We start from the raw sequence: 13784 nt of genomic DNA, 5'->3' as shown, positions 1-13784 counted from the left end.
TTCCTGTCAGGCGATGTTTCATTTAGTCGGACGTTTTTCTTACACATTTCTTCTTGTCAAAACTAATGTAACTATGTTAGCTGTGAGGCATGTCGTCACAGTTAGACAGAAGGATATAATTACAGTACACTGATACTCTGAGAAAAGATGTCTCTGATACTCTGAGAAAAGATGTCGAAAAGATGTCTCTGATACTCTGAGAAAAGATGTCTCTGATACTCTGAGAAAAGATGTCTCTGATACTCTGAGAAAAGATGTCTCTGATACTCTGAGAAAAGATGTCTCTGATACTCTGAGAAAAGATGTCTCTGATACTCTGAGAAAAGATGTCTCTGATACTCTGAGAAAAGATGTCTCTGATACTCTGAGAAAAGATGTCTCTGATACTCTGAGAAAAGATGTCTCTGATACTCTGAGAAAAGATGTCTCTGATACTCTGAGAAAAGATGTCTCTGATACTCTGAGAAAAGATGTCTCTGATACTCTGAGAAAAGATGTCTCTGATACTCTGAGAAAAGATGTCTCTGATACTCTGAGAAAAGATGTCTCTGATACTCTGAGAAAAGATGTCTCTGATACTCTGAGAAAAGATGTCTCTGATACTCTGAGAAAAGATGTCTCTGATACTCTGAGAAAAGATGTCTCTGATACTCTGAGAAAAGATGTCTCTGATACTCTGAGAAAAGATGTCTCTGATACTCTGAGAAAAGATGTCTCTGATACTCTGAGAAAAGATGTCTCTGATACTCTGAGAAAAGATGTCTCTGATACTCTGAGAAAAGATGTCTCTGATACTCTGAGAAAAGATGTCTCTGATACTCTGAGAAAAGATGTCTCTGATACTCTGAGAAAAGATGTCTCTGATACTCTGAGAAAAGATGTCTCTGATACTCTGAGAAAAGATGTCTCTGATACTCTGAGAAAAGATGTCTCTGATACTCTGAGAAAAGATGTCTCTGATACTCTGAGAAAAGATGTCTCTGATACTCTGAGAAAAGATGTCTCTGATACTCTGAGAAAAGATGTCTCTGATACTCTGAGAAAAGATGTCTCTGATACTCTGAGAAAAGATGTCTCTGATACTCTGAGAAAAGATGTCTCTGATACTCTGAGAAAAGATGTCTCTGATACTCTGAGAAAAGATGTCTCTGATACTCTGAGAAAAGATGTCTCTGATTTCTTCCAAAGCACTCCAGTTTAGAGACACACTAAAACCGGAAACACACTTCACAGTGGTGGCTTTCAGTGCCTGGCTTTAACCCATTCATAACAGCAACATCATGCAGGGAAAAGATAATCTGTGATGGAAACCGTCCCCAGCAGGACATGCAGCTCTGAGGCATGAGCTGACCTTTTCTCGATGGCATGCAGAAAGTCTTCGAAGGTCTTGAAGGGCGTGCCCTCCCCCCAGATCCCTAGACGGCTCATGTAGATCATGTTCTTTGGCTCAGAGGCACCTAGGGGAACAGGGAGAACAGGGGCTATAAGGAGCCAGAAAACAAGTAGCTGTGACAACTCTGGTGCTCCACTCAACTGCATGCAAAAGGGTTTCCCTCGTTTGACTGGAGTCCAGCTCTGTCTCTGTGTGGCTTCATCAAAAACAATCTGAAGCAGCTAGTCAAGGACCCATCACACTCTGGACAAGTGGAACATAACCTGGCAGGCATCAAGCTCTATCAAGCAACAAAACACTCCAATTGCCCTATTGTTTGGGTAACACTTTAATTGACAGTATCGACATAAGAATGACATGACACTGTCGTGAACACATGACACCGACATGACGCATGAAACCTAACCCTAACCTCTAAAGTCTAACCATAACTTATGACAAGAACCGAATGTCACTTAATAACAGAAGCGTTATGTCAACGTTTATGATTTGTTTATGACACGTTCATGACAGTTTCATGTCACTCTTATGTCGACCCTGTCAAGTGTAACCATTGTTTGTTAGCAATTCATCCACTGATTTACAAATGATAATGACAAATCTAAACAGTGATACATGATACATCCCTCCTGGATGGTTTAAGCCCATTTAGGTTTAAAAAGCATTCAGTGTTATAGAAGTAGTGTCCTGTGTTATGGGGACAGATGAAAGAGGATACAACTCCATCGAAGTTGGGTTTGCACCAGTCCAGGATCTGCTTGAGTCTGGTGCGGTGCTGCCCGCCTGCCTGACTCTCACCAATCAGAGCAGAGTATGTGGCGAACAGCACCCCCTCTGAGGTAGCTGTGTCTCCATACTTTATCTGTGGAGGACAGAGCACAGTCAGAGGAGAGAATCTCCACAAGCATTCATTCTGAGCAGACAGTGGACATAGTTGAGTGTGGAAGAGGAGTAAAAACCTTATTTAAAGCATGAACGGGTAAACTGGACGCATCAATGTCTTTGAGATCTCTCTCCGCATCATACTTCAGGTCATTGGAAACACTGAACCTGTAAACCACAATGACCAAAAAAAAAAACATTTCCCCATTAGCATCAAACCATGGGCAGTGCAGAGAAACAAGGATACATTTAGGCTATCCAAATGACTCAAGATACACACACACAGACAGACAGACAGACAGACAGACACACACACACACACACACACACACACACACACACACAGCAGGGTCTCCAAGATATACGTAAGAGAACAGTCTCCTCACCAGAGGGATTTCTTGCGGCCCTTCAGGTAGTTCTCCAAGATGATGCCGGCCACGGTTCTGCCTTTTCCCACTCCTGCCCCATCTCCAATCAGGAAGCCCGCTCGCTGTCCATTCTGTAGAATCACCTCGTGTTGCTGTATTACAAACACAAACACACATACAATTTATAGTTGCAAAGTATTCACACTGAACAGTCTACAACTACTGATACACTGTTATTAAAGGTACAGTTTATGATTCAAAGAAGGGTTTAGTTGAGACTTGACATGCTAAGAGCCACTGCAAGTACGCCCAGTCAGTGGTGAAAACAAGCAGTGAAAATGCAGGAATGATTCAGGATCACAGAAGGGAGGCGTGTAATTGGATTGGCTGTTGAGCTCAGATATTAAGAACCTTGTGCGAAACCCAACCGCAGACCGCATCTTTAATCTCTCCGTATTCTGGATTCTTCTCCCTCACATGGGGTCCTGCTGACACATTCTGTACCGTGTCAGTCATTGCCATTTGCTGTTCTGTTTCAGAACAGCAGCATGCAGACCTGGCAGCAGTGAGGGGCTGTACCTGGCAGGCGTAGATGATGGCCTCCAACTGCAGGGCAGACAGCATGCCAGTGTTGATGGCGCTCGCGGGGATGGATAGGGTGTAGGTGACGTCGGGTGGGGGTACGCTGGACAGGGTGTTGGTCTCCACAACAAAGTCCGGGTGGGAAATGCCAATGGTGGCTATCCGTGGAGAAGAAACGAGAAGTTGATCATTACCAAAACTCCACCTAAATTGAAGTCAGTTAAAGTGGCTTTGAACTGCAAAAATACATAACACCATAAACTGACAGATGAGACCCATAAACTAAGGGCCTATGGTATGGCAGCCAGTGCCTTCAATCCTGTGGTGTGACAGCCCCTGGAACTGACATCACTGAACTGGAACTGAATCATATTCTTATTTGACAAGATTCTATATGAATTTTGTAGCAATTCCATTCAGGATTTCCTGTTGAAAATTTGAATTCAAAAGTTGAGTGGAACAGTTTTAAAGAGCGGCCAGCTTTAAAGAGGACAGCTTTAAAGAGCAGCCCTTACATTTGGATGGTTTGTATTCAGCGTATGTGTCCACATGGCCCAGCTCCTCTGTTTCCTCTTCATCGGCCTCCTCCTCTTCCTCTGCAGGTGGTGGAACTGGAGCAGAGGGCTAGAGAGAGAAAGAAAGAAAGAAAGAAAGAAAGAAAAATCAGCTTATGTGGCCATCACAACTCACCTGCCCTGGACTCCCCCTGACATAACTGACACCACTCCATTAGTCATGGGAGCGCACTGATGCAAATGAACATGAACAGAGTATGTGCATGAAAGGGTACATGAGCAGAGCAGCAAACAGGAGGAGAACAAGGGATGGATGGGTGGATGAGGCTGATCATGTACAAAGGAGGAGGGCTACGAGGTAGACCCGGGGCTACCTGGAATCCTCCCAGTGGTGGTGTGTTGATGATGGCTGACAGGTCGTCCAGACTACTCAAGTCATGAGTTCTGCTCAGGCTCTGCCGATGGTGGAATGAATGATGTCAACAAACAACTGGATACTGACATATATCTACATGTAGATGACAAAGATGATGAAGTCTATTTGCTCCATTCAAAAGCACACAACACGTCAATGTCACTAATGGAATAAATATAGACAGTATGGGGTGGGCATCACAGTAACTCACTAATCTATATACGGTCATGGTATTTTGCCCACAATAATATCACCACAATACATTGATTCGGCAATACTCAATACATTGCAAAACGATTCATCTATGATACATCACCATATCTGTGTAAATGAAGAAAGAGTTATTCCTCTGAATTGGAGTTCCTTCTTTGCCTAATGTCTATCCCATCAACAATGTGCAGAGGATTACCCTCATTCATTTGATAAGTGCCACCAGAAGGATAAATGTAGTGACTCAAATCACTGATGGTGGAGGATATTTGGCAGCAGCGTTTCAATAACATATTGCATAAAGAAGATATGATATACTGCCAAATCAATATTTTCTCCCCCCTATCTATATATATATATATGTATGTGTGTGTGTTACCTCTCTCTGGCTAATGCCAGACGTGTTGATGTTGCCCCAGGCCACCATGGCAGTGGAGGTGTGTGGCAAGCTGTCTGCGCCATAGTCTGACAGCGAGTCACGTGGAGAGGAGAACAAGGAGTTGTTGGAGAGTTCATCAATGAGTTCCTGTGAGAGAGAGAGAGAGAGAGAGAGAGAGAGAGAGAGAGAGAGAGAGAGAGAGAGAGAGAGAGAGAGAGAGAGAGAGAGAGAGAGAGAGAGAGAGAGAGAGAGAGAGAGAGAGAGAGAGAGAGAGAGAGAGAGAGAGAGAGAGAGAGAGAGAGAGAGAGAAAAATGAGAGCAGAAGTTGATCTAAAATTCAACCATCGTTGAACATTTGTCATCTGCATACAATCTCACTTATTCTGAAGCAGAAGCGGCATATTATACTGGAGATAACACAACACAGGTGCTGTATGTCTGGCTACTAGGCAGCTCAATAATAGTGTGTAAATAATGATGATTGGGGGCAATTTAGTTCACCAGAGGCATATGTCCCTACTATGACTGTACAAGGCTTCATAGCATTACTGTAATTGCATAATAGCTGTAGATGATGGCTGCAAATAAGACCAGACCATTCAATCCCATGATTCTCAATTTATTACTATATGAAGTGTGTGTGTGTGTGTGTGTGTGTGTGTATGCGAGAGTGCATGTGTGTTGGGGAGCAGGAGGGGAGAGAGAAAGAGAGACAGACAAACAGACATAGACGGAGTGAGTTAAGTGTATTACTTCAAACGTGGCTTCCGGCCAAGATGGTCTTTACAAGTCTGCACAGCCACTTTATCACTCAATTCCATCTTACTTGGAAAACTGATATGTTCCCATACTGATCTGCATGGGAAGCAAGTCATGAGGGAGCGCGACAGGAGCTCACATTTAACTCAGCTACTGTAGTTATGAGTGTGGTCGAAAAGCCCCACTAGAACACAAAGGTCAGATACTGAAGGCCAGTAATTACTTCACAATTAACCACCAGCATAGCTCGAGAGGTGACGTGATGGCAACAATTACCACAAACACACAGACAGGGTCACAGGCCAAACAACATGGAGGACAACCTTCTAAGCCTTCTCTCGACACTTGGAAGCAGCAGCCTAGAGGTAGTATTAAATGCAAAATGCCAGACACAGACCTCCTTCTAAGCCCTTGTTCTCCTAAACTGGCGGAGGATAACACGCACAGACTGACATCTATGCGTGGAGTCGTCTTCATATTCAGGTACAGACCTCCAAGACCACATTCCTTCACCATGCCAGGCTTTGTAGACGGCATGCCATTTCCCACAGCTACTACAGATTACATCTGAGCTCCAAGGGCTCCCTGAAAGCTTCAGTTTCACCCAGGTCATCAACACAAACCCATGGTCTTAAAGGAAGGATTTAGCATGCAGCTAGTGCAGCTGAAAGAAACAAAATGGCCATCTCCCCCACCCACCCTAAACAAAAGGAAATAACCACATAAATTAAGAGTTACAAGCAAGTAGTCATAAATGAAAAGGTACAGGCAAGTCAATGAGCTAAAACATACAAATTATAATATATTATAGACTAGGACATTCCATTAATTTATCTGTGGAAGCCTATTGCTTTTATTTATTTATTTATTTATTTTGTGCAGTATTGGTTATGCCGCATAACCCCGAGCAAGGAGGAGGGGAAACTCTAGTCTGGGCTTATCCTGTGCTGTAGCCGCCATGATTGAATAAGGCATTAGATGGGTCTGCTTGGACGAGATAAGGGCTTGACGTCTCTACAGCTCTGACATCAAGCTTGCCCTAAAAAAAAAACTACAAACCCAAACATTCTAATGCCCTCCCCAGAGAACATGATGCATTTAGAATCGCAGAAACCTGAGAACCATTTCACATTAGCTACACACTCTAATCTCCCATTTGCAGCACTGCCACCAAGAGACTGGCTACATTTAATGCCTCCATCTCTATGGAATACACTGCAGCGTTTACTGTCCTTTTTCAAAGTAGGCATTTGAAATTGCCATTCGAATGGCCTGGCCACCACACTGCATAGCAGCAGTACAGGCCATACCAGTCAAGGGCGCCTCATGCTATAGTGCACATTCTGAATCATTTATGTCTGAAACCCTGAGATGTTTTTGTTTAACTGATCAGAGTAGCAGCACTTTATCATACTGGATAACGTCCCATCTATTTGGTTGGCCAAGGCAACGCTGCATCCGCAACATTATAAAGACAGTCAGTGAGTACTGTCTGTCACCACTGCAAGAGGTGGATCTGGCAGCAGGTCCTCAACTGACCGTTTCAAACATGCAGCTCACAAAGCCCAGACACTCCAGGGAAGGACATGCTGTACTTATGAAATTCACAAACGCAGCTACCAATTCAGGACAAAGTGAACAAACGCCTTGAGAAAAGGGAAAAAGACCAGACTGTTGCAATCTGGAGGAGACGTGAGGAGTGAGTGAGGAGTGAGTGAGCGAGCGAGCGAGGGAGGACAGACTCTGCACAGCAGCAGAGACAGATCCTGCCAGTGTGTTTGTGACACAAAGAATGACCCAGTGTTTCCTGAGGGGCCTCGGCATGAGCGCTCGCTCGCTCACTCCCTCGGCCTCAAGACAGCGACCCCAGAGCTGCCCACAGGGAATCCTCCCACTTCCTCCTCACACAGGAAACAAACACACTTACACAAAGAATCATTCACTGGGTACGGGGTGCGTGTGTTTTCAAAAAAAGGGGTTAAAAATAATATAGGATGGCGTAAGCAGGCATCAGACTCCATGATACCCCTTCCATAGGCTCATAATTCAAAGTTCTGACTTGCAGAACAAGGATCAGAAAATTGCTTTAAATGATGGCAGTGAACAGTGTTCACTTTCAAACACCGGAAAGCACAGGTTAGGCTTGGGTTAGGCTTAGGTTCATTGATGACACTTTGCAAGACACTCACGTCCTACATGGGATAAGCTGAGCAGTGGTCATCATGTTAGTACACTAGATCATACAGAGACCCCTATATCCCTCACTCAAAGATGGACTTTCACAAAGCACAGGACCTTACAGTGCAGTGGGTTATGATAGAAAAAAAAAACACAATGACATTTTCAACATCCACTCACTAGGACCTGAACTAAGTTACAGCCGACACTGACACAGACACACGTGAAATTTAGGTGAGAAGAAACATCTATCAGGAGCAGGAACAAATAATTTATCAAATAATTATGCGTCAACTACTAATTTACTAAACTTATTAAAATAAATTACTAGTCTTAAAGTGGAGGCCCTCTCCAAACGCACTCATTTCCAATCACTTAATGGCAAAAAGAATACATAATGAACAACAATAATTGATTTCCGTGCTAGAAAATAGGGTGGAAATTAGCACCAGGTAAAAGATGTAAGTGGCTGGTGGTATATAACGATTTACTATTTCCACTCCTGCCAGACAAACTACAAACATACATACATTGACTAATCTGTGGCGGGGCGCCACGAAATCAAAATCGGCCGCCACAGATTAATATTCTATGTTTAATTTAATTTAAATTAAATATAAGATCAAATCCTTGCATTGCCATTGAGCTGCGCTTTTTACGCACGCAGCCTTTCCTTACCCGCCCGCTCTCAACTCGCAGCCTGCTCCCCTCCTCTGCATGTGCCTTTAACAAAATATTCACGCATTGTTGAAGGATTGTTGTTGCCACATAAGCATTGCATAGAAGACGCCTGGCTAAATTGCTATTAAATCGCTTTTAGCATCGCGGACCATATAGCAAATTTGTTCAAAACTGCTGCATTGAAGTTAACTCTGCTAAGGTCTTATCACAACATAGTAAGCTCAATAAAGAGACTAAACTTCAGTTAAGTTATGCAATCAAGCAGTATCTCAAAGCTAACGTTAGAATACTGTTTGGATGTCGAATTTAGCATGCTTAGCCTACTTACAGCTGCTTGTCAATTTCATTGAAGGGCTCATTTTATTGACTGACACTGAATGTTTGCAAAATCCCGATGTAAATGGAAAAGTGTTTTCCAAAATTCAAAAGTCCCAAGGAGAAGTACGAACCTTTATTTTAACTATGTAGAAAACGTTATGAATTGTATCCACACATCAGCAACCTTTTAACTGTGTTACTCACGAACGTCTAGACCTACACTACCAAGACGATCATAATACCCCCCCACCCCCCCCGTTGTCCAAGTCAGCTACCGCCACAAATTGAATCCAATTCTGTGGGACACTGAACTATAATACAACACTTAGGTTTTACAAAACCTACACATAAGCCTAAAAAGGGTTTGTGATCAACATTTTATTGTTCAGTGCGTGCTACTGGAAAGAAAACAATAGTGTTAAGTTTACTTCAAATGCACCAATATTGTGTAAAGGCACAGCACCCCACCCCAAATTAAGCAATATTTCCTTCTTATCTTCCAAGTCTTACCTGAGGAAAATCATTCCTGGTCAGGTCAAAATCATCATGGAAGGGTGCCGAGTTGAACACATCCATTGGCGTCACAGTTGAAGAGGTTGAGCTGTACTGCCTGGTAAACATATACAGACAAGACCAGGTATTGTTTACTAGGTGAGAAGTTACTGGGTGAGAAGTTCTTTTAGATGGCAGCATCAAAATGCAACTGACTGCTTTAAGGTTTCCATCTACTATGATACTAAAGAAACTAAGGTGATATGATACTGTATAATACTGATGCCATTTTCATAAAAATATGTAGCAATATAGTCTGCTTTGTTTCAGTGTCATGTGCAGAGAGTGAAATGTCTGAGATTTTGGACTAAGCGACCACCAAGGTGATCCATATGACTGGATATTGAGTCTGCTATTGTTATAGCCAGGGACCTCCTTCGGGGTTCTTCAAACTAAATTAAAATTCACCAAATACCCCACCACCACCGACAACAACAAGCAGATAAGTATACCTATACTTGAAAACCCTATTTGAACTATCCATTTTGTTTTCAAAAGGCCCATATATTCAGACTTTTGAAGCTTGTGGATATGAAGGTGATAAACCCTGATTGAAAGCAAATGATAGCAATGGTAACAATGCTAGTTGTTCACAATGCATGTAACATTCATAAATCATTTTCACCAGATTTCCAACTGGATAAAGGTCACAGCTCATTTGATCACAGGACAAAATGTATAGGTAGAGATGTAAAGTCGGTTTCAGCCATGGCAAGGTTCAGCTCCCATGGTAACAGAGTTACCATGAGTTTTATTTTTCCTTTGAGAGACACATCTCTGTAGGGAGCCCAGGGGTGGGAGAGACTACGGAGTCAGGAGTGGTCCTGGGTAAGGAACCCAAGCATACTGAAACCAAGCTACTTACAACAAGGTAAGAAACCATTCTTCATTTATATCTGGTGTGGAGATGCCATGTTTTGCAAATGATGTGGAAAACATTTTTCTAGTTTTCAGGTCAATTATGTTAAAACAAGTAAAATGATTTACCGGTATATATACACACAAACACACCATATCCCTGGGAGTAAGCCATGTGAAGCTTCCCTAGATCTTATCTCTCGCTCACACACACACACACAAGTACAAGCTGAAAGTAAGCATTATCAGATGGCAACAGGTACCTCCACGACACAGACAATGTCATTGCAGATGTCATGTAAGAAGTACACACCAGCACCATACGTTAAACTCATACAAAGTGAATCATGATTCCTTAACTTATCTGAAGCCGAAGTGGGTAGAATTCCCATAGACAACAGGCAAGAACTCACCTCTCAGATTGCATAGGGAACTGCTGACTATATGCAGTCTGCTGGGACAATCCCCAAGAGTTTGAGGGAAATATTGGACTCTGAAAAAGATGGAATTAACAAGTTACAAAAACAAAATGAGAAAAAATATAAATGCACAAGACATTGCCCAATGTGTACATAAACACCTGGTACTGGTGCAAAACCAGGCATACAGCAACACCAATTACCTTGACTTTGTGCACCCTGTTAAAGTGAATGGTCACTTGGACAATGATCCAACCACGAATATATAAAGCCCACACATGCTTATTTTCACTTAATCACACAATACTTGTATTCCCCTATTATATTACATTCATTCATAATGAATGAATATTTCAACACAAAACTCTTAGCCCCTGCAGCCAAAAATAAGTGATAAGTAAGAGTGCAATATACATCAAAATACCCATTTGTGCACGTAAGTTGCAAGATAGGTGGCAAGTTTCCCCTTAGTTAAACCCAAGGTAAGGAACCATAGGCTAACATGTCATTACCACAGCTGTTCACACAATGGATGAAGAGTATCTGCAGGGCATACAAGATGAACAGAGGGATGAAAAGAGGCATAGAGAAGATACAGACAGACATGCAGGCCGTGCTGAGGGCTCATTATGTTCACTCCACAAAGGGGGGTGTTTATAAAGGAAAGTAAAGTTATATGAACATAAGTCTTTGTCAGACACACTGCCCCAAGAATAGAGTTAGCATAGTGCACAGATGATCTAATTAGTCCATGCCCATGCCTGTTTCACATCACATCAGCATTAGTTCTAAGTTGCCTGCTATTCAGAAATTGTATCTCTGAGATTTACAAAGTCTGGAGTCTGACAGGACAGACAGACAGACGAACCCTCAGTTTGTGACATCCACCCAATGGTTGCCTTACCTCCATGGAGGACGCCAGAGGAGAGCTGGGAGTGCCATATTCTGGGCTGTCCAGAGAGTCTTCTGGGAGCAGGTAGTCCTCTGCATCCATGGCAACAAATGTGGCGAGCATGGGCATCAGGTTCTGGGCTGGTACATGGTGACAGAGCCAACCAATGGGTCAAACTGCACTCCCTCTGGCATCATTCTCCATCCGTCTGCTGCACAAAAGAAGAGATGAGAATTAAATATATTTTCCTGTTCATGTGATGAGGATTTGATATTCACAGATAGCACTAACCATAGCATTTACCTACAAGTGTGCATGGTGTTACTGCACCAAGTCAAATAAACACAAATACCAAATGGACTTGACTGATAGCAACTTGTAGGCTATTGCTTGTAGTAGTTGTTCATAATTTTAATGAGCGCCCACAGGGAATCTCGCTTAAAGCGGATTAAAGTTAGCCAACAGTCCAACATATCACTACACTAGATGGGCAACCGTGCCCCGTCTACAGTTTATCGTAGCCGTAGCCATAGCCATGCATATTAACAGGCTTTGAATGTGTTATATGAGTGTTCCTGTTGTTAATGTTTGCGGTCGGTGGCTAAATTTGTTCAGCAGATATGCCTGCTACCTTTAACGTTACTGACGTTTCTCTTTTCAGTTCCAATGTTATCGTGAAAACTGCCTGAATTTGGAACACGTTGCCAGCGAGTTTGGCCAGGATTAGATACTTCTTGCTTTCACTTTACTAGGAAACTATATCTCTGACCGTCAAAAATTGCTCTGTGTGGAATAAACTACTAAACGTAGCCCGACTAGGCGCATAGGGCTAATTACTCAGCTTTAGCTTGCTACTATATCAGGTCGCTGGCTAGCTTGTGATTAAAACCGGCTAGTCTATTAGGGTAGTGCTAGCCACCTTCAGCTACACCGATTTCACAGGCTGGTAATATTGCGTGATATTTGTAAAACGTTTACAAAGGCATCAATAACCCGAATAATAAAACCTAATTACCTACTATTTCAACTGATTGTGAACAGTGTGTAAAGACTCTGACTTTCTCGAATCCTTAATGATGAAGCTAGCTGGGCCAAACCCTTTTGTCTGACCAGATAGCCTACTCGCTTCTTAGCTAACGTTAGCACTCCAGCTATCCGCTGGGAGCGAGTTTAGCTAGATAGCTAACGCTGACTTGGTAGCTAGCTATCTATATTCACTCGAGGTTATAACGTTACAGTTCTTTTAGGGATGTGTATTTTATATTAACCAATGCACTTACCGATTTTATCTTTCTGTCGTTCACGTATATTCAGTCTCCTGGAAACAAGCCAACCTTAATCAAATTCAAAGGAACATAAACATAGACCCTAATCCATGGCTTTCCGTAGCTACCAGCATCTACTTCAGGAAGATATAAAGCAGGAAGCGACCGTGATGTCACAGTAGGCGCTACCGTACCGATCCAGTGAAGCCGGTGGTGCAAGACGTGCAATGAAAATGGCTTTCGGTTCAGTAGCCTTATTGTAAAACGTTAAAAAAAAAAAAAACTACTACGAAACACCTTACAGCTATATCTCCAGCAATATAAACCACAGTTCGCCTGTTTGGATAGAAAAGTAGCCCAACATGGCCTGTAAATATTGGTCTAATTGGCAAGACCATAGATATAGTTCTATATACAGTCTATGGGCAAGACTGTCCCAGCAATGTCCTCGTGAAACTCAATTCACCAAGCTTTCAGTTGTTCAGCCGGGAGCGTGAACTGGGATTATAGGCCGTCGAGACAGGAGCCTAACGTTATGTGTTTATAATGCAACCATTCCAACAACATCCAAACACATTCTTAATAGCACGATAAAGAAGACTATTTGTGATATAAATAATAGGCTATATGGAATAAACGTGTTGTTATTGTGATAGGGCAATAATTTATTAGCCTACAAAGCAATTGATGCTTTTTGTTGGATCAACTAGGCCAGGGCTCTTCAATTGGCGGCCCGCGAGGTCATTTCTACTGGCCCTTTAAAAAAAAAAAGTAGGCCTAATCTCTAGCAAGCACATGAGCTGTTGTTCTCCATTCTTGCATCTCTCGCTTGTTTTAGTCCTGCAGCCACTGCACCTCAGCCCATTGAACAAGTTAGGCTACATTACAATTCATTACATTAGTACATAAGCTGAACGTAAGTGCCATAGTTTAGTTTCAACCTAAATTGCCACGTTGGAGTTTATGTACTAGCCTACTAATATTTAACAGGTTGCACCACACAAATAGTTTCTGTCAACAATATCGCAAAAAAACACGGGCACAATTTCCGCAAAACTTGGTGGAAAGGTGGAGCAGATCCGACTCAAAGTATTTCTATATAGTAGCCTGGCTATTGC

The 13784-nt window shown here is 42.5% G+C and overlaps 1 protein-coding gene across 1 annotated transcript in view; it reads right to left on the bottom strand.

The window, feature by feature from the left end:
* LOC125296689 (protein strawberry notch homolog 2-like) overlaps positions 1-12900 on the bottom strand; it is a 29826-nt gene extending 16926 nt beyond the window's left edge. The window contains exons 1-12 of the mRNA XM_048246735.1: positions 12682-12900; positions 11414-11612; positions 10504-10583; positions 9191-9290; positions 4745-4891; positions 4115-4195; positions 3741-3849; positions 3223-3383; positions 2662-2795; positions 2353-2443; positions 2112-2255; positions 1352-1605 (exon numbers count right to left, since the gene is read on the bottom strand). Coding sequence (XP_048102692.1) covers positions 1352-1605; positions 2112-2255; positions 2353-2443; positions 2662-2795; positions 3223-3383; positions 3741-3849; positions 4115-4195; positions 4745-4891; positions 9191-9290; positions 10504-10583; positions 11414-11530 — 1418 coding nt within the window. The 5' untranslated portion in view covers positions 11531-11612; positions 12682-12900. The remainder of the gene's footprint in view (positions 1-1351; positions 1606-2111; positions 2256-2352; positions 2444-2661; positions 2796-3222; positions 3384-3740; positions 3850-4114; positions 4196-4744; positions 4892-9190; positions 9291-10503; positions 10584-11413; positions 11613-12681) is intronic.
* Between the last annotated feature and the right edge of the window lie 884 nt (positions 12901-13784).

Source organism: Alosa alosa, chromosome 1 (assembly GCF_017589495.1).
Source record: "Alosa alosa isolate M-15738 ecotype Scorff River chromosome 1, AALO_Geno_1.1, whole genome shotgun sequence".
NCBI classification, from domain to species: Eukaryota; Metazoa; Chordata; class Actinopteri; order Clupeiformes; family Clupeidae; genus Alosa; species Alosa alosa.
This window is presented reverse-complemented; position numbering and strand designations above follow the sequence as displayed.